The sequence below is a fragment of the Papio anubis genome, unplaced genomic scaffold (assembly GCF_008728515.1).
Source record: "Papio anubis isolate 15944 unplaced genomic scaffold, Panubis1.0 scaffold307, whole genome shotgun sequence".
Lineage (NCBI taxonomy): Eukaryota > Metazoa > Chordata > Mammalia > Primates > Cercopithecidae > Papio > Papio anubis.
The window spans coordinates 25426-46649 of record NW_022163181.1 but is presented as its reverse complement, the minus strand read 5'-3'; the positions used below and the strand labels follow the sequence as shown (position 1 = coordinate 46649).

The window sequence follows — 21224 nt, the reverse complement described above, 5'->3', positions numbered from 1 at the left end:
AAATGTTACAGGAAGCCCCTTGCAGGCTTCTAAGTTTTCTCCCTGTTTAAAAGACACAGGTGAAGAAAAGCAGCTCTTGTGATGTTGTGCTGTGAGAACAAGATGTTTGGAGCTGCTGCGATTATCCAACACTGAAAGGAGACATGAATAAAACACTGCCAACAGCACAGCTGAGAGAGGAACAAATGGGATACCTAAGATATCCTGCCCGAACAGCAGAGAAACAACTCTGGTTCTACTGTTTGTACTGCTCATCAATGTTGCAGTCAAGCATTCTATCTGGTAAGTTTCCTATGGCCCACAGGATAAGACCTACTCATTTCTACAGTATTAAAACGTCTACCATAAATTTACCTTAGCTAAGTATTCACCTCATTCCCAACCTCTGGTATCTCACACTTTTGGTACTAGCAAAAGTGTACTTATCGAAACCTAAAGTTCCTCCAACATCTGTCTTTTGCACTTTCTGCTCTTTCTGCCAAACAGGCAATCTCATTAGACGTTCCTTCTGGCAAACACACCAACTCGTTCCATGTTCCTTCTGCCAAACATTATTCTTCTGCTTCTTTACCTAGAAAAATTCTTCTCACTCTGTATGTTTACCTTAAATCACACCGGTTTTTTTTCCAACTTTTATTCCTCATCACATATGTCTGGCACATAATCAATATATAATAAATCATAATTAGAAGCTTCCAGTCGGCATCTAGCACACAGTAAGCACCAAACAAAGTAGTAAAATAATAAAAACGACAATGATAATACCAAGCTCCTGTATGTATTTTTTCGTTTGTGTTCTGCAGCATTACAAAAATGGTTAGTATCTAAAAGATATTTGATAGTTATTTGTTAAGTGGACAAGTGAAAACATAGATAGAAATGTGTTCTTTGAAAATTCTGTTGAAAAAGCACAGAAATGGAGACAGCTCTATCATGAGCACCTTAAAGATCAAAACTACATCTGTTCCATCTTTGTCTCCCGCAACTTAGGAAACCAACCTTACAGAAGCTCTGTGATAAATAGATAGCTAAAGGTGTCCTCCTACAGTTTGGATGATACAATGTATCAGGTGTCCACAAACCAGTAGCATACTAGCATTTTTGTTATTGTGAAACATTTTTCTACTTTTATTATAATCTGCTGAGCCTAGAGTGGGGCAATTTGTATATTTATTATGGCAATCTTTTGGCAAATGATAGCAGAGCCTCTTGTTCTAACAAAATTACTGTTACCATGACAATTAACTAGCAGGTAGAACACATCTTGTTCCAACAAAGTAAATGTATCTCTTTCCAACTTCAAATGAGGAGGAATGAAGTCAGTAATAGTGAAACCTTGTTGGGACAAGCATGTGTAACATGACTTGTGCTTCAGCATTCTTTTGTGATCAAAAATTCCTTACTTTTACTTTTTTATCTATGGTAGGACCACCCAGAGCAGGGGTCCACAACTCCCAGGCCACAGACTGGTAGCAGTCCATGGACTATTATGAACCACACCACACAGGAGGAGGTGAGCAGCAGGCAAGCCAGGGAAGCTTCACCTGTACTTACAGCCAACCCCTAATAATGGCTCATATTATTGCCTGAACTCTGCCTCCAAGATCAGTGATAGCATTAGATACTCATTGGAGCATGAACCCTGTTGTGAACTGCCCACCCGAGGGATCTAGGTTGTGTGCTTCATATGAGAATCTAATGCCTGATGATCTGTCACTGTCTCACTTTGCCCCCAGATGAGACCATCTAGTTGCAGAAAAATAAGCTCAGAGCTTCCACAGATTCTACATGATGGTAAGTTGTATAATTATTTCATTATATATTACAATGTAATAATAATATAAATAAAGTAGCACAATAAATGTAACATGATTGAATAATCCTGAAACCATCCCCACCTTCCCCCAGCCCATGGAAAGATTGTCTTCCACAAAACCAGTCCCTGGTGCCAAAAAGGTTGGGGACAACTGACCTAAAGTAATTCACTATCACAAGTCTTACCTGGATTGCTGTTTTCAGAAGAGATTTTTAGCATCTGTTTTTCTTTGTAGTCAGAAAGTAATTGGCAAATTCTATATATAAAAATGTAATAAACCAAATTACTATTTTAATACTGATATAAAAAACTTACCAAATGTAAAATTCTTAGAGTATTTCTAACAATATCATAATATCAGAACTTAACAGTATTATCCCATCCACTTATGAGTACATTCTACAAACTTCTCTTTAAGCTTCTAATTAAAGAAAAAAATATAAGGTGAAATGCTCATAAATCGAGGGCAGTGTGACCCAGTAAATTAGCTTGCATTAGCATGACATAATAGAAAGTGTCCCAACTCTGCATAAGTCCTAGCTCCATAATGAACAGCTATTTGTTCTTGGACAACTTGCTCTCTTAGGCTCAATGTCTTCTTCTACAAAGTGAGGACTTTGCTGCCTTATTTCACTAGGTTGTTATAAAGATTTAACAAGATTATATTGTTAAATGCTCAGAGAAATAGTAAAGCAATGGAATAATCTGTTCCTAAACTTTATGACTAAAATTATCTTGGAATCCCAAATAAAACCCAATGTGTATTTTGTTCATAGGTTCTAATATGCAAATGTTATAGTTTTCAGAAAATGTTATTAAGTCCTAATTTTGCTTCTTAGTTGTCCTACTCCTTATGGCTTATAATTCAGGGTTGCTCAACTGTTTCACAGTTTGTAACTAAATTTACTCATAAATATCTCATTAAAGTAGATAATGTGATTGTCCACTATTATGGAGTTGACCAATCACACCAAGGGCAGAAAAACCAATGGATGTTAAGACCTGGCTTGGACCAGTGATCCTTCTCTACAGACTCAAACCCTGAACTAGCATATATTTGTTAGGATAATGCTTTATATTGATGTTCAATTCCAGCTGACATGGAGACCAAAACTCTTTTTATTTTTTTTAGTTTCCATCAAGAAGTTGCAAGTTGACATTTTCTAATTTTCGACATACATACTAACAATATATTTTGCACCGAACACGTTATTCAGCTCTAAGTCATCTCATAGACCATCTTACATGACTATTTTTTCAGTTCAAATCACAATTTCAGTATTTTGGTGGCACCCATTTTGCTTTGATTCACACTGTTTCCTTAGAGCTAGTCAGCAAATAGTCAAATGACCTTCCAGTGACTGCACAAAATATGGAATGCTTCAAAAATTTGTGCTGCCTCCTTATGCAGAAGCCATGCTAATTTTCTCTGTATTGTTCCAATTTTAGGATATGTGCCGCCGAAGCAAGCACAAAGCCCTACTTTTACACATGATTAGTGATGAGTCATGGACAAGGCTTGGCTCTGTTAAGTCCAACTAACGTACCTAAGATTCTTAGAATTCTCTTCAATGGCTTCCTGTGAGGTAGAATTTGAAAATATTTTAAAATCTTGAGCTAGAGATGGAAGTAGCTTGGATGATTTTCATTATCATGTAAAACAGATCACTCAAGGGGCCAACCACAACTGGGAGCCACTGCTCGGGGAAGGTTCATATGGGACTTTCTACTGCCTAAGGTTCTATACAGGATATAAAGGTGCCTCACAGTACAGATCTGGTAGCAAAGAAGAAGAAACAAACACTGATCTCTTTCTGTCACATTATTTGAACCCCTCTGACCCTTTAGAACAAGCCCATCTGATATTAATATCTGCTAGAGAAAAGACCAACAACGGCCTCAAAGGATCTCGTACCATGAAGGTCTCAGCTAATTCTTGGCTAAGATGTGGGTTCCACATTAGGTTCTGAATATGGGGGGAAGTGTCAATTTGCTCACTTTGTCTGCAGATAAAGTCAGGATGCCCAGCAGCCAGAGCAGGGTGCTGGTGCTTTGGGAACAATGGCTGAGCATATAAGCATAGGTATGGGAACTAACAAACGTAACTTCAAAGTCACTGTATGAATTGCCATGAAGACTTGAGGGATCTGAATCAGTAAGGGCATCTTGGTGTCAAAGGTCAACCATTACCAGGCAGCAGGACCAGTTTGAGTGGCAACAATGCAGCGACAGAAACAACAGAATGATTGGAATGTCCCTTTTTTTCTCCTCCTTCTGACTTGATAAAAGGGACTGTCTTCCTTGGATTTAGTGAACCCCTTCGGTTCTTGAAAAATTCAAGGAGCTTGTAGGACTTTCTGCTAAACTGGACATTTCAAGACCCAAATAACTAATCAGAAAAATCAAAGATGTGACACTATTTTTTAATCCCATGCATAGGTGTTATACTTGGATGAAATGAACAATGTTGGGATCTCTAAGGATAAAGGTCTTAAAAGTCCTGAGATAAAGAATCCTGCACCCATTGGTACTTCTAACTTGTCTTGCTTTTTTTCTGATTTCTGGCTGATGCAGGGGACTAACTCACTGCCACTCTAAAACTACCTGAACCGAACTATGACATCTCACCTGATATGTAAGATGTAATTGTTTTTGTTTTTTATTTATTTATTTATTATTATTATTATTATACTTCAAGTTCTAGGGTACATGTGCATAACGTGCAGGTTTGTTACATATGTATACTTGTGCCATGTTGCTGTGCTGCACCAATCCACTCGTCAGCACCCATCAACTCGTCATTTGCATCAGGTATAACTCCCAATGCAATCCCTCCCCCTCCCCCCTCCCCGTAATAGGCCCCAGTGTGTGATGTTCCCCTTCCCGAGTCCAAGTGATCTCTGACAATGTTCCCACCTGCGAGTGAGAACACATGTGTGTTTGATTTTCTCTGCTCTGTGATAGTTTGCCAAGAATGATGGTTTCCAGCTGCATCCATGTCCCGCCAAAGGACACTAATCTATCCTTTATGGCTGCATAGTATTCCATGGTGCAAGTATGTGCCACATTTTCAATCCAGTCTGTCACTGATGGACATTTGGGTTGATTCCAAGCCTTTGGCACAGAATAAAGAATAAAACATACACGTGGTGCATGTGTCTTTATATGCTAATGATTTATAACTTTTGGGTACATACCTGTGCAATGGGATGGCTGGGTCATATGGTACATCTAGTTCTGCATTCCAGGAATCGCCATACTGTTTCCTATAATGGTTGAACTAGTTTACAATCCCACCAACAGTGTAAAAGTGTCCCTATTTCTCCACATCCTCTCCAGCACCTGTTGTTTCCTGACTTTTAATGATTGCCATTCTAACTGGTGTGAGATGGTATCTCATTGTGATTTTGATTTGCATTTCTGATGGCCAGTGATGATGAGCATTTTTTCATGTGTCTGTTGGCTGTATGAATGTCTTCTTTTGAGAAATGTCTGTTCATATCCTTGCCCACTTTTGATGGGGTTGTTTGTTTTTTCTTGTAAATTTGTTTGAGTTCTTTGTAGGTTCTGATATTAGCCCTTTGTCAGATGAGTAGATTGCAAAAATTTTTCTCCCCATTCTGTAGGTTGCCTGTTCACTCTGATGGTAGTTTCTTTTGCTGCAGAAGCTCTTGGCTTAATGAGATCCCATTTGTCAATTTTGGCTTTTGCTGCCATTGTTTCTGGTGTTTTAGACATGAAGTCTTTGCCCATGCCTATGTCCTGAATGGTACTACCTAGGTTTTCTCTAGGGTTTTATGGTATTAGGTCTAACATTTAAGTCTCTAATCCATCTTTGAATTAATTTTTGTAATAAGCAGTAAGGAAAGGATCCAGTTTCAACTTTCTACTTATGGCTAGCCAGTTTTCCCAGCACTATTTATTAAATAGGGAATCCTTCCCCTTTCTTGTTTCTATCAGGTTTTATTTCAAGATCGATGGCTGTAGATGTATGGTATTTATTTCTGAGGACTTGTTCTTGTCCATTGGTCTATATCTCTGTTTTGGTACCAGTACCATGCTGTTTTGCTACTGTAGCCTTGTAGTATAGTTTGGTCAGGTATGGATGCCTCCAGCTTCTTGTTCTTTGACTTAGATTGTCTTGGCAACGCGGCTCTTTTGGTTACATATGAACTTTAAAGGTTTTTTCCACCTGTGAAGAAACTCATTGGTATCTTGATGGAGATGGCATTGAATCCATAAATAACTTTTGGGCAGTATGGCCATTTTCACGATATTGATTCTTCCTATCCATGAGCATGGTATGTTCTTCCATTTGTTTATGTCCTCTTTATTCCACTGAGCAGTGGTTTGAAGTTCTCCTGAAGAGGTCCTTACATCCCTTGTAAGTTGGATTCCTAGGTATTTTATTCTCTTTGAGGCTAAATTAGAATGGAAGTTCATTCATGATTTGGCTTGTTTGTCTGTTACTGGTGTATAAGAATGCTTGTGATTTTTGCACATTAATTTTGTATCCTGAGACTTTGCTGAAGTAGCTAATCAGCTTAAGGAGATTTTGGGCTGAGACAATGGGGTTTCTAAAATATACAATCATGTCATCTGCAAACAGGGCCAGTTTGACTTTTCTTTTCCCCAACTGAATAACAATTCTTTGATTTCTTCTCTTGCCTGATTGCCCTAGCCAGAACTTCCAACACTCTGTTGAATAGGAGTGGTGAGAGAGGGCATCCCTGTCTTGTGCCAGTTTTCAAAGGAATTTTTCCAGTTTTTGCCCATTCAGTATGATATTGGCTGTGGGTTTGTCATAAATAGCTCTATTATTTTGAGGTACATTCCATCAATACCGAATTTATTGAGCTGCTTAGCATGAAGGGCTGTTGACCCTTGTCAAAAGCCTTTTCCTCAAGATCTTTTTAATGAGATAATCATATGGTTCTTGTCTTTGGTTCTGTTTATATGCTGGATTTATTGATTTGTAATGTTGAACTAGCCTTGCATCCTACGGAATGAAGCCTACTCTTGATCGTGGTGGATAAGCTTTGTTGTGCTGCTGAACTGCTAGTATTTTATTGAGGATTTTACCCATGTTCATCAGGGATATTGGTCTAAAATTCTTTTTTTGTTGTGTCTCTGCCAGGCTTTGGTTTCAGGGATGATGTTGGCCTCATAAAATTAGTTAGAGGACTCTCTTTCTATTGATGGGAATAGTTTGCATGGTGGTACCAGCTCCTCCTTGTACCTCTGGTAGAATTCAGCTGTGAACTATCTGGTCCTGACTTTTGGTTAGTAGGCTATTAGTTATTGCCTCACTCTCAGAGCCTGCTATTGGTCTGTTCAGGATTCAACTTCTTCCTGGTTTAGTCTCTGAAGCATGTGTCTAGGAAATTATCCATTTCTTTCTGATTTTCTAGTTTATTTGCATAGAGTTGTGTATAGTATTCCTCTGATTGTAGTTTTTGTATTTCTGTGGGTCGGGTGTGGTGAGATCCCTTTATCATTTTAATTGCATCTATTTGATTCTTTCTTTTCTTCTTTATTAATTCATAGTGGTCTGTCAATTTTGTTGATCTTTTCAAAAACCAGCTCCTGGATTCATTGATTTTGAGGGTTTTTTTGTGTCTCTCTCTCCTTCAGTTCCCTGGGTTCTGATCTTAGTTATTTCTTTGCCTTCTTACAGCTGAATGTGCTTGTTTGCTTCTCTAGTTCTTTTTAATTGTGATGTTAGGAGTGTCAATTTTAGATCTTTTCCAGCTTTCTCTTGTGGCATTTAGTGCTATAAATTTCAACAACACACTACTTTTTAGTGTCCCAGAGATTCTGGTATGTTGTATCTTGATCTCATTGGTTTCCAAAGAACATCTTTATTTCTGCCTCATTTCGCTATGTACCCAGTAGTCATTCAGGAGCAGGTTCAGTTTCCATGTAGTTGAGCGGTTTTGATTGAGTTTTAGTCCTGAGTTCTAGTTTGACTGCACTGTGGTCTGAGAGATAGTTTGTTATAATTTCTGTTCTTTTGTACATTTGCTGAGGAGGCTTCACTTCCAATTCTTTTGTGGTCAACCCTGAATAAGTGTGTGATGGTGCTGAGAAGAATGTGTATATTCTGCTGACTGGAGGTGGGAGAGTTCTGTAGATGCTCATTAGGTCTGCTTGCTGCAGAGATGAGTTCAATCTCTGGATATCCTTGTTAACTTTCTGTCTTGTTGATCTGTTCTAATGTTGACAGTGTGGAGGTTGAAGTCTCCCATTATTGTAGCGGGGAGTCTAAGTCTCTTTGTAAGTCTTTATGAATCTGGGTGCTCCTATTGTGGATATATATATTTAGGTAGTTAGCCTTCCTGTTGAATTGATCCCTTTACCATTATGTAATGGCTTCTTTGTCTCTTTTGATCTTTTTGATTGTTTAAAGTCTGTTTTATCAGAGACTAGAATTGCAACCCCTCTGCTTTTTTTGTTCTCCATTTGCTTGTAAATCTCTCCTCCATCTCATATTTTGAGCCTATGTATGTCTCTGCATGTGAGATGGGTCTCCTGAATACAGCAGACTGATGGGTCTTGACTCTTTCTCCAGTTTGCCAGTCTGTATCTTTTAATTGGAGCATTTAGTCCATTTACATTTAAGGTAAATATTGTTATGTGTGAACTTGATCCTGCCATTATGATATTAACTGGTTATTTTGCTTGTTAGTTGATGCAGTTTCTTCCTATCCTTGATGGTCTTTACATTTTGGCATGTTTTTGCAATGGCTGGTACCGGTTGTTCCTTTCCATGTTGAGTGCTTCTTTCAAGATCTCTTGTAAGGCAGGCCTAGTGGTGACAAAATCTCTAAGCATTTGCTTACCTGTAAAGGATTTTATTTCTCCTTCACTTATGAAACTTAGTTTGGCTGGATATGAAATTCTGGGTTTAAAATTCTTTTCTTTAAGAATGTTGAATATTGGTCCCCACTCTCTTCTGGCTTGTAGAGTTCCTGCTGAGAGATCTGCTGTTAGTCTGATGCGCTTCCCTTTGTGGGTAACCCGACCTTTGTCTCTGGCTGTCCTTAAGATTTTTTCCTTCATTGCAACTTTGGTGAATCTGGCAATTATGTGTCTTGGAGTTGCTCTTCTCGAGGAGTATCTTTGTGGCATTCTCTGTATTTCCTGAATTTGAATGTTGGCCTGCCCTACTAGGTTGGGGAAGTTCTCCTGGATGATATTCTGAAGAGTGTTTTCCAACTTGGTTGCATTTTCCCCCTCATTTTCAGGCACCCCAATCAGACGTAGATTTTGTCTTTTTACATAATCCCATACTTCTTGCAGGCTTTGTTCATTTCTTTTTCTTCTTTTTTCTTTTGGTTTCTCTTCTCGCTTCATTTCATTCATTTGATCCTCAATCGCTGATACTCCTTCTTCCAGTTGATCGAGTCAGTTACTGAAGCTTGTGCATTTTTCACTTATTTCTCGTGTCATGGTTTTCATGTCTGTCATTTCTTTTATGACCTTCTCTGCATTAATTACTCTAGCTATCAATTCTTCCACTCTTTTTTCAAGATTTTTAGTTTCTTTGCGCTGGGTACGTAATTCCCCCTTTAGCTCTGAAAAGTTTGATGGACTGAAGCCTTCTTCTCTCATCTCGTCAAAGTCATTCTCCGTCCAGCTTTGATCCGTTGCTGGCGATGAGCTGCACTCCTTTGTAGGGGGAGATGCGCTCTTATTTTTTGAATGTCCAGCTCTTCTGCCCTGCTTTTTCCCCATCTTTGTGGTTTTATCTGCCTCTGATCTTTGATGATGGTGACGTACTGATGGGGTTTTGGTGTAGGTGTCTTTCCTGTTTGATAGTTTTTCTTCTAACAGTCAGGACCCTCAGCTGTAGGTCTGTTGGAGATTGCCTGAGGTCCACTCCAGACCCTGTTTGCCTGGGTATCAACAGCAGAGGCTGCAGAAGATAGAATATTGCTGAACAGCGAGTGTACCTGTCTGATTCTTACTTTGGAAGCTTCCTCTCAGGGGTGTACTCCACCCTGTGAGGTGTGCGGTGTTAGACTGCCCCTAGTGGGGGATGTCTCCCAGTTAGGCTACTCAGGGGTCAGGGACCCACTTGAGCAGGCAGTCTGTCCCTTCTCAGATCTCAACCTCCGTGTTGGGAGATCCACAGCTCTCTTCAATGCTGTCAGACAGAGTCGTTTGCGTCTGCAGAGGTTTCTGCTGCTTTTTGTTGTTGTTGTTGTTGTTGTTTAGCTGTGCCCCGTCCCCAGAGGTGCTCTACAGAGACAGGCAGGTTTCCTTGAGCTGCTGTGAGCTCCCCCCAGTTCGAGCTTCCCAGGGGCTTTGTTTACCTACTTAAGCCTCAGCAATGGCGGGAGCCCCTCCCCCAGCCTCGCTGCTACCTTGCGGTTAGATCGCAGACTGCTGTGCTAGCAATGAGGGAGGCTCCGTGGGTGTGGGACCCTCCCAGCCAGGTGTGGGGTATAATGTCCTGGTGTGCCTGTTTGCTTAAAGCGCAGTATTGGGGTGGGAGTTACCCGATTTTCCAGGTGTTGTGTGTCTCATTTCCCCTGGCTAGGAAAAGGGATTCCCTTCCCCCTTGCGCTTCCCAGGTGAGGCGATGCCTCGCCCTGCTTCAGCTCTCGCTGGTCGGGCTGCAGCAGCTGACCAGCACCAATTGTCCGGCACTCCCTAGTGAGATGACCCCAGTACCTCAGTTGAAAATGCAGAAATCACCAGTCTTCTGTGTCACTCGCGCTGGGAGTTGGAGACTGGAGCTGTTCCTATTTGGCCATCTTGCTCCACCCCCAGATGTAATTGTTATAATTATTTAAACCTCAATTTAGCATTAACTAGCCTTTTAATGTAAACACTTACACATTATGATGACTAGAAACAGCATACTCTCTGGCCGTCTGTCCAGATAGATCTTGAGAAGATACATCAATATTTTGCTCAAGTAGAAGGCTGACTATACTTGCTGATCCACAACGTACAGCAAGTATGAGAGCGGTTCTAAAATGACAGAGATAATTTCTCCCTTAGGAACTGTAATAAAGTTATTTTAAAATCTAATTTGATATGCTTTACCAATTTAACATCTTCCTTATCCCATGCAGAATCAAACATTTACATGCACTAAAAGACATAAGCATCTTGGGTGCTCCAGTGCCCATCCTTGTAAAATACCACCAAGGTTAAAAGGAAGGGACAAAAAGGAAACCTCTTATCTCAGTGGGGTATTGCATAGTAGAAGCTACTAATTTAAAGTCCTTTGATGGGCAAGAAACAATGCTAGGGCCACTTATCTGAAGTGGACAAAGATTTAAGTGAAGATTTCCTCACAGCTTCCCTAGACTGATATGCTGTAATAGAAAATCAGCTAGAGGGTAAGATAAATAAGAGCTCTCTGCATGCTGAAAGCAGTAATATTAATAATAATGGTAAGAAAGGTCATAGGAATTTCAGTTAATGATGCCCACAAGCAGGAATTAATGCCATATATATGAATTAAATACCATATATATCTTTCTTACTTATGCACAGCAAACTTTGAAGGATATATTCTCCTACTTTTCATGTATGACAACATATTTGGTGGTAAATAACATTCCCAAGGTCACACACTTAGCAAGTAAGAAAGCTAGGAATTAAACCCAGTCTTGTGTGAATCCAAAGCCTAGCTCTTTTCTCTTTATCACCCACCTACGGCTTGCCTTCATGAAAGGAAAAGTGTATCCACTTAAAACTATCTTCACTCCCTCTCTCCATACCAATTAAAAATAAAAACATCAAAAGCCACTGGAAAAAAAAAAGGAAAAAAGCTGTTGAACCCACAATATTTGGGAATAGCAATTAATTGTCATGTAGGGATAAGCTAACATTAATATTCTTCAAAGAAAGCAACTTAAAGCAGAGTCATTGAAAAGACAAAAGGATTTTCAACTCCTATTTATGTTTAATACAGCATATTTAGTGGAAAAGCATGTAAGACAGAGGTTAAAAACTACTAGAAAGGGTTAAGAAGTTCAATACTGAGTCATAAAGTAAACTGAAAGTTAAAGTTCACACTTCATAAAATTAATATGAAATCCCTTTAGCTAACATAAGATCATGTAACCAAAATGTCATACAACAAATAACATCAGTCAATACAATAAGAGAAGATGAATCCTACTAAAACTGTTCTTTATGTTGCCCAGTCCAAATAATTCTTTTTCTACTTAACTGATTTGTGTTGATACTGATCACTATGTCCCAATAAGTATAATTTAATCTTACTAATTTATTATTTATGACTTGAGTGACTGCTATCAATCTAGAACAACACACAGATTAAAAGAAATAACTATACCTTCCATATCTATCAAGTGCATTTAAATTAGCTTTTTTCTTGATTAAAAATTTCACCACTTGCTGTTTTTGTCCATGTATGCCAAGCAAAAGTGGTGTGAGGCCATGCTGTAAAACAATATAAAACAAAAACAATATGTAATTCAAAAAATTATGTATTTCTCAACTGAAGTGGAAACTTTATATAAGATCCCGTGGACTTACACTCATAGAAAGTAAATCAAATGTAGCTGCTTCCTTCTCACTCTTCTGTGCTTTCCCACATGCTGCTGCTTCCCTTGGAAACACCCCTTCTCTGCCTCACCACATCAACTCTGATCATCTCAAAAACTCACTTTCAACATTTACTGCTTCCAAGACTCTTTGCTTCTAACCCAGCATTTGGCATGGCACTTTTGGATGATGATTTTTTTTCCATTTAAACAAAGAGCTTCTTGAGGGCAGGGGATGTATCTTTTATCTCTATATTATCCAACCCTAAGACAAAATTGTTGTGTATAAAGCAAGAATTTGCATGTAAAATATTTCTTTAGTTTCACATGTTTTACCAAAAGTTCAAGCTCCAACGTGTAATAAAAATTGCTATTAATACTCATACTGTGCGTTTCAAGAATTTTTCCAACATTTATTCATTTAAAATCTATTTGTATTTAATTTTTCCAGATTGTTAACTAAATAGATAATCAGTTCATAGGATTACTGAAACTAACAGAATTCCTATCTGTATTCTTAATAACTCCATGGTTTTTAGTGTTTAAACCTGCCATCCTGATTTTGCCAAAGCTCTACAAACTTAAGAGACATACTGGATAGTCCATAACACAGCTTCAGTTGACAAACAAGGTTTAGAATTTTCTTTTTTTTTTTTTTTTTAATTTATTTATTATTATTATACTTTAAGTTGTAGGGTACATGTGCATAACATGCAGGTTTGTTACATATGTATACTTGTGCCATGTTAGTCTGCTGCACCCATCTACAATTCTGATTGAGAAAACTCTGCTCTTAACAACGACTTATTGACTCAAGCACTTGAATGATAACAAAGAGACACAAAATCCTGAGAGGACCATCCTCTACTTACTGAAAGACTACTCACTGCAAATTTCTAAAGACCTTCTGAATGGCAGTGAATAACTGATGGTAGAAAGGAAAAGGTATTATTCTGTAAGCTGATAGATAGTGCCAATAATATTCATTTTAATGTCTCAACCACAGAGATAAGACAGACTAGGCCAGGAATGGTGGCTCACACTCATACTCCTAGCATTTTGGGAGGCTGAGGTGGGTGATTCAATTGAGACCAGGAGTTCAAGACCAGCCTGAGAAACATGGCAAAAATCTCATCTCTACTAAAAAATGAAATAAAATAAAACAAAACAAAAACTGAGATTGGAGGACCACCTGAGCTTGGGGATGTCAAGGCTGTGGTGAGCTGTGATCATACCACTGCACTCCAGCCTGGGGAACAGAGTGAGATTCCATCTCAAAAGTAAAAAAAAAAAAAAAAGTTAGATTAATGTTATTGGAAAGGAAAGATTTACAGGGATTAGCAAATATCTAACTCCAACTCTTCTAGAAATATCTTAAGTTTCTGAGATATAAGAATTTACATATTACACTTATGTATTCAGTGGTTCTTAAGCAGGAGTGTATCCAGATTTTGAGAAATTTGTTTTTGTTTTTGTTGTTGTTGTTGTTTTTATTGTGAGAGACCGGGTCTCATTGTGATGACTAGGCTAGACTCGAACTCCTGAGCTCAAGCAATCCTCCCACCTCAGCCTCCATAGCAGCTGGCACTGCAGTCATGCACTACCATGCCTGGCTTCAAGGAAACATTTTTAAACAGACATATCCAGGCTTTATTAGGCTTACTCTATCGAATTCTTCAGGGGAAAACCTAGGCTTGCAGATTATTTAAAACGTTCCTAAGGGTAACTAAGATACTGCTTTAACTGGAAGCTAGTGCAAATGAGCAATGCTTCAGTCTCATCTCATCACATAACTGATTCCCTTTATCATTTTGAAAGTTTGGCCAAAAGGAAATGGTAGGGAGAGGAGCTCATTTTGCTGAAAACACCGTAATTTTTCCCCAGTAAGAGTAGTACAAGGGTCTAGTAATCAAAATCAACCTGATCTTTACCATAAGCCCTTATCTCCCACCTTCCATCAAGACCCATTCTCTAAAGTTGAAAGCAAGTTGAGACTCTAATTGGCCATTTCTACCAGAATAGGATAATAAATCGGTTAATTACCTGTTATTCCTTCTCTTCAAGGGTTTTCCCACTACATTATATAACTATTCTACTGTTAATCTGGTTTCTCAGAGGCCTCCTAAAATTGATCTCTAGGCAGAGTTTACAACCCATTAACTCCCTCTCCCAAACTGAAAACTGTCTTTCTCTAAAATTGAAAAGAACCTTATTTCACCATACAAAGGAAACAACTCAATGAACAACACACACACACACACACACTTGCTTCTTCTGTGATCTTTTCATGCATTTACCTAATTTTCCAAATTATTTTATTGATATTTTCTGATTGCTCTCTTTTCCCCTTTTTCCATGCCTCATGAGCAATAGAAATATCTTAAATACTACTACTAGAGATACATCACCTCATATCTATTATATTTTACTTAGGAACTTGCCAAAGCTAGCAGGATTATTATTCAAAGTGGGGAAATATGTTTCGTTTTCTTGGAGTGATTTTAATATAAAACCTATTTCACAGCAAAATTTTTGTCATTTGCATTCATTAGGGAAAAACCTGGCGGGGAAAATTTAGAAAAAAAAAAATGTACCTTTTAAAATTCCAGTGTTTTTTAGAAAATTAATTAACTACAGGTGCATTAAAAACTATGCTCTCTAATACTTCTTTACACATGTAATATTTAAATAAGTCTTAGATAAGCGTTAAAATTACATTTCAAAGAAACATATTTTCATGGTGGAACTTCCAAATATGGAAAACTGGCCCTTACGGGTTAATGTTAGCGAATGCATTTCAGTATTTTGAGATGAAATTGGTAGATCTATACCTTGTTTTTGTTTTCTATATCAGCTGCATTATAGAACAGTGCTTTTGGCCATTAATCTATTTTCATTGTAGATAGCGTAGTGTAGAGCAGTATTTCCACACTCATCTGGAATATCTGGATCCGGTTACCATATTCCTATGGCATTGTGCACATTCATCTTCACAGCATTTGTATGCGGCCTGTCGGTATTAGACCAAAACAAATTATGAGTCCTCAGAGATTCAAAATATTAGCATTTCTGGCTTTCACCAGCTAGTTATTTGAAATGAAGGCTTTCATGTTTATGTTGCATCCCTAATGGAAATCAAAGCCCATCTCAAGCTGATATGATTCGGCTTCTGCATATGATCAGGCTGTGCTCTTTTGTTGTCAAGATTAGTTCGCGTTGACATCATCAGGTCAGCAGGAAGTTTTACTACTTCTGAATTTCCGTAGCAAGGCCAGATGTGAAACAGTCCTATGAAGTGAAGACTTTTAGGAAATCATAGTACACTGCTTTACAGCCATATCAGCGATTCATGTAATTGAAAACACAGAATGGCCTGCTTGTTGCTGTGCCTTCAAAAAGCTAAACTTAATTTTCCTTTGAAAGCACACTACTTATTACCTCTCATGACTCACTGTATTAATGAAAGAGCAGCCTATTTGAATAGAAAGAGCAGAGCCCTTGGATGGCATTCAGCTTGGGCTGGAACCCTACTTGAAGCTCTGTCGCTTCCCAGCTGTTGCTTACCCTTTTTGGGTCTCAATTTCCTCATCAATAAAATGGGAAAGAAAAGAGTCGATGTCTCAGAGGAAACCACAGTAATGCTTAAATAAGACTCTACACGAAAGATATAGAATAGTTCCTAACACAAATAACAGCTCAATAATTGTAAGATATTATAATTTTTACTAATACCACTAAAGACAACATTTGAATTAAGTGAGATGATACAATTATACCTACACTTTCAGGTATGTTTTAAAGATTACAGGTAACGTTGTATTTTAGTGATTCTAAGATGATCATTGTCTCCATGTTTTACCGTTTCTTACACTGAAATACCACTTATAATTCATGATTTACTATAACCATAACTGGCAGCATTTAAATAATTCTCTTATTGAGACATAAAATAATGGGGCATCATACAATCCCTGGTGCCTTACATTAAGTAGAATATGTTATAATGTATCAGTCCTGGGGCAGTTCCAGTCAGATGACTAGCATTTAGATAAATTTTAGTTCTTAAAAGAACTATGGAATAAGAGGGCTGAGGTGAAAACAAAAACAAATTTCCTAAAATAATCTATTTCTTACTTTGGTTTTCAAAACTTTAAGCCAAAGAAAACTTGAAATTCAAATGAATAGCATGAGGTCATTTTTTTTCAATACTTAGATTTATACAATGTATGTACATCAGATATTTCCAATCATTCATATTAGGATTTAAGACTGTTATAAATTTTCTCTTTTTAAAATGGATTTATGAAACTATTTGTGGAGCTTTTTTCAACTTTTACATTCAGGAGTACAGGTGCAGGATGTGCAGGTTTGTTACATATGTAAACGTGTGCCAAGGGGGTTGGATATACAGATTATTTCATTACCCAGGTGTTAAGCCCAGTACCCATTAGTTCTATTTCCTGCTTCTTTCCCTCCTCCCACCTTCCACACTCTGATAGGCCCCAGTGTATGTTGCTTCCCTCTAGGTGTCTGTGCATTCCCATCCTTTAGTTCCCACCTATAAGTGAGACCATGCGGTATTTGGTTTTCTGTTCCTATGTTAGTTTGCTAAGGATAATGGCCTTCAACACCATCCATGTCCCTGCAAAGGACATGCTCTCGTTCTTTCTTTTATGGCTGCATAGTATTCCATGCTGTTTATGTACCACATTTTAGTTCTTAAAAGTACTAAAACAGTCTGTACCCATTTTCAAAAGGGCAGTTAAGGGTTATCTTTTACTATTTTCTACCTTCAGAAATGCTTTTGTTTGAAAGGAGGGAGGAAAAGCTTCAATTGAGATTAAGTCCTAATGCCCCAATTTTAAATCTCTCAGCTTGCTCAGGCCCAGCAGGTAAACATGAAGTTTTCAAAGATGGAAGGATCCTGAGAGATGGTAGAATATGCCTGCCACATAATAGGTGTCTGGCTTATGTTTGATGACTAAACGGATTGAAAGAATGGATAAACACAGCTTGGGAGTTCAATATTTTTAAAGAAAACTCCTGTTGAGTAGAGCAATACATTTGCAATAGTAATGATCATTTATATTTGCTATTTTAGTTTTCATAAATATATAACTAAACTAAAATAATTAATCCACACTTTTTACACATGTTAATCTATATATAATGAAAAGATAATTATATAATAAAATGTATATACAATAAAATCTACAGGAACAGGTAAACAGAATCCCTCTACTTCTGAAGAGGGTAAAAGTTCACAGAAGATAGCCATCCACAGGAATAAAAATAAATAATAGAATGTGAGAAATTATTTGTATCTATGCAAGCAGCATATTCCTTCTCTTCCCAAGGATTATTTCATTACTAGTGAAACTTAACTAAAACTTTTCAGATGTTCATTGCAGAAATCACAGATAAGAGAAAGGGAAAAACTTCACTTACAAATCCCCAGAAATAAGTTTGATTATATTTTCTACATATTTTCAGCTAACACAAGAGCAGATTCTGTTTGTGTATATGTATAACAAACTGATTTTTTTCTCACTTGATATAGCAAAGTACATCTTTGCATGACAACATATCTCTGTATCTACTGACACCCTCAATGGTTACATATTATTCCATCCTATGGATGCACTGAAATTTGTTCATAAAATCTTTATGTGAGCTCTTCTCAATACACTGCTATTTTAAGCAATACTAAGAAAAACATATGTGTCTATTTCATATAGATATTTCAGTATATGGGAATTGATGGGTAAAAGGCACATATAGTTTTAAAACATGATTCTTACCACCAAATTGTCTATTTGAAAAGTTGCAGCAGCTTAAACTTTCAACAACAGTGTAAGTACCACTGTTCTTCACCCTCACAAACTTTGTGGATAGAAAACAGTATTTCACTCCGTTTTTACTTGTTTTATTTTTTTGAGATGGAATCTGACTCTATCACCCAGGCTGGAATGCATTGGCTCAATCTTGGCTCACTGCAACCTCTGCCTCCCTGGTTCAAGCAATTCTCCAGCCTTGGCCTCCTGAGTAGCTGAGATTACAGGTGCATGCCACCATGCCTGGCTAATTCTTTGTATTTTTAGTAGAGACATGTTTTCATCATGATGGCGAGGCTAGTCTCAAACTCCTGATCTCGCGATCCACCTGCCTTGGCCTCCCAAAATGCTGGCATTACAGATGTGAGCCACCACAGCCAGCCTTTCATTTCTCTTCTAACTTAAATAGAAAACAGTATTTCATTCCTCTTCTAACTTAAATTCCTTCTCTTACCAGGAACACTACGTTTTCCTATGTGCACAGGTCACTGGTACATATGCAAAAAAGTACCTTGCCCAAGTTTAAATTGAGCTTATTTTATTATATCTGCATATTTAGGCTGGGTTCAGTGGCTCAGGCCTCTAATCTCAGCACTTTGGGAGGCCAAGGTGGGTGGATCACAAGGACAGGAATTCAAGACCAGCCTGGCCAAGATGGTGAAATGCTGTCTCTATTAAAAATACAAAAAATTAGCCAGGAGTGGTGGTGGGCGCCTGTAATCCCAGCTACTCTGTAGGCTGAGGTAGAGAACTGCTTGAACCTGGGAGGCAGAAGTTGTAGTGAGCCGACATTGTGCCACTGCACTCCAGCCTGGACAACAGAGTGAGACTCTGTCCCAGAAAAATAAATAAATAAATAAATAGTTGCATATATAAATAGGCTTTTGTGTTTTCTTCTGGTACTTTTCTCCTTTTGTATATTTAAAATTTTTAATCAATACTCCAGGAACTTATTTTTGGGACATAAAAATCTAGCTGGTTTTCTTCAAACAGCATGAATTATTCAGCATTGATGAATAATTCATCTTGTTTACCAATATGAAACATCGCCACTATCAAGTGATAAATTCCTACATGTATTTGGGTACTTCTGGATTTCCTGTTCTGTTCTATTTATTGATGTCTTTTCAGCTGTTAGTGAACAATTTGTAGAAATAGCACATGCACATTTTGACATCTGGAAAAGCAAGTCTTTTTCCATTCTGTTGCACAAAATTAATTTATCACAATAATAAAATGCAGCATGTGCAATTTAAAAACGCTAAAACTTTGCTATTTTTATTTGGCTTACATAAAAGTGATAAACACAGAAAAAGCTCACATGTCCAGAAAAACGAATCTTCCTATTCAAGGACATGAACCATACTTCCCATTTCAGTTTCCTTTTACAGTTCCTCAGTAAAGAACATATTTACGTAAGGTACATCAACATAAAACCCATGTTGGATTTTATTTGAAAAATATTTAGCCCAGAAGTTGATACATTATGGGACTTAGTTCTAAATATACACCTTTCTATAATGTATAGGACATTGTTTTAAAATGTGTACATTAAAAATAATCTGTTGCATTGACTTAATTTTGTGAGTTAAATCACTTTAAAACAGTCTATTAGTGTTCTATAAGGGAAATTATAATTGGATTGGAAATCAGCTAAAGTTTTGTTTCTGTGTTGCTGTTCATAAAGGGCCTGTGCCCTGTCCTCTCTGAGGTTTCCACACCCAGGGAAGTGTGAGGTCTGTGGAGGCAAGAAAGCCAGTCTCCCCATTCTCCCACCAGGAGGGTATGTCTCCATCATCCCTTCACATCCTGGCCTTCTCCCAGCCCAGGCCAGGTTACCTCATTTGCTTGTCCCTCTTGTTCACGTCAGTGCCCTTGAGCATGATGATATCCTTTCTGGGGGCTTTTCCCCATCAAGCAGCTCTGTGTAGCTTGTCCAGATCTTCTTGACGGACGTGGTACCTGGGCTCCATGAAGGTGCTGTCATGGTAGTCTTCCCAAGCGCCCACGTCGCTCTTGCCACTCCCGCTGTAGCAGGGGAAGCAGTGGCAGCACCACTTGCCCATCTTGTTCCTGAGACCAAATGGCTTCTTCATAGAGGAGGCAGCAGGCATTGAACAAACCTCAGCCACCATCTGCTTTTAACAGCCAGGGGAGGCTGGTAGTAGCGAGCAGATCACGTCTACCAACCAGTTTCAACAACTAGCAGGAAACTCTGGGTTTCCAATCTGCTCTAAGAGAAAGGTCAATCCCAATCAAAACCTGCCAACCTCAGCTGGGGAGCCCAGTCCACCCCACCCAGGGAAAACCCACACCCACCCAGAGAGACCCTATGCCCACCTCAGAAAAGGCCAAGCCCCCGACCCCCAAGGAAACACCCAGCCCAGTCAAGGGAATGCCAAACCCAGCAAAGAAAACATCAAGCCCAGCAAAGGAATGCAGGGGAGGAAATGCCAATCCAAGCAAGAAACTCCAGGCAAAGCGACTAAGGCCAAGCCAAGCTATCAACGCCAAGCCAAGCTAGGAAGGCAAAGCCAAGCCTAGCCCAGGACACTAGTAGTGGTGCTATTGTGGGTGAACGCCACTGCAGCTCAGAGCTCGGGATGGCAGAGCTGGATGCAAATGGCCTCAAAATCACTGAGCACAAGACGCCCAGGGAGCCTAGGGCCTGCCTCAGGTGCCTTCGACACCTGCTCCTCCTTGGTCTGCACCCTGAACACAGGACCATCAGCGACTGGGCTCTCAGGGCCACAGAATCGGGGCTGGGCGGCCAGCTTCTGCTCTGGTGACCCCTGCCTGGTGCTCAAGCCAGGGTCAACAGCTGTGAGGCTTCTGGCCCGGGGTGCTTCGCTTCACTGGCATGCAGTAGGGTTGAGGTGCAGGCCGCTGTCTCCAGCCCTACAAGAGGAGTTATGAAGGAGCACGTACCACCGATGGGGAGATGCAAGAAAGCAACCCCCATGTGCACATCCTGGGAACAGGACACTGCCAGCGCCAGCGAGCCAGACCGGTACCTCCTGGCAGCCTCTGAGCTGGACCCGG

The 21224-nt window shown here is 39.0% G+C and overlaps 1 protein-coding gene and 1 non-coding gene across 2 annotated transcripts; both read right to left on the bottom strand.

The window, feature by feature from the left end:
- Nucleotides 1-440: 440 nt before the first annotated feature.
- On the bottom strand, nt 441-20504 carry LOC101000519 (POTE ankyrin domain family member G-like). The gene is given in 7 exon segments (XM_031661951.1): nt 441-2072; nt 10661-10798; nt 12138-12244; nt 15180-15224; nt 15226-15293; nt 19257-19384; nt 20022-20504. Coding segments are annotated over 7 exon segments (882 nt in total). The 5' UTR covers nt 20318-20504; the 3' UTR covers nt 441-1972.
- LOC116273014 lies at nt 3183-3289 on the bottom strand. The gene has a single exon (XR_004181530.1). It is a non-coding gene; the product is annotated as a U6 spliceosomal RNA (small nuclear RNA).
- Nucleotides 20505-21224: the final 720 nt, after the last annotated feature.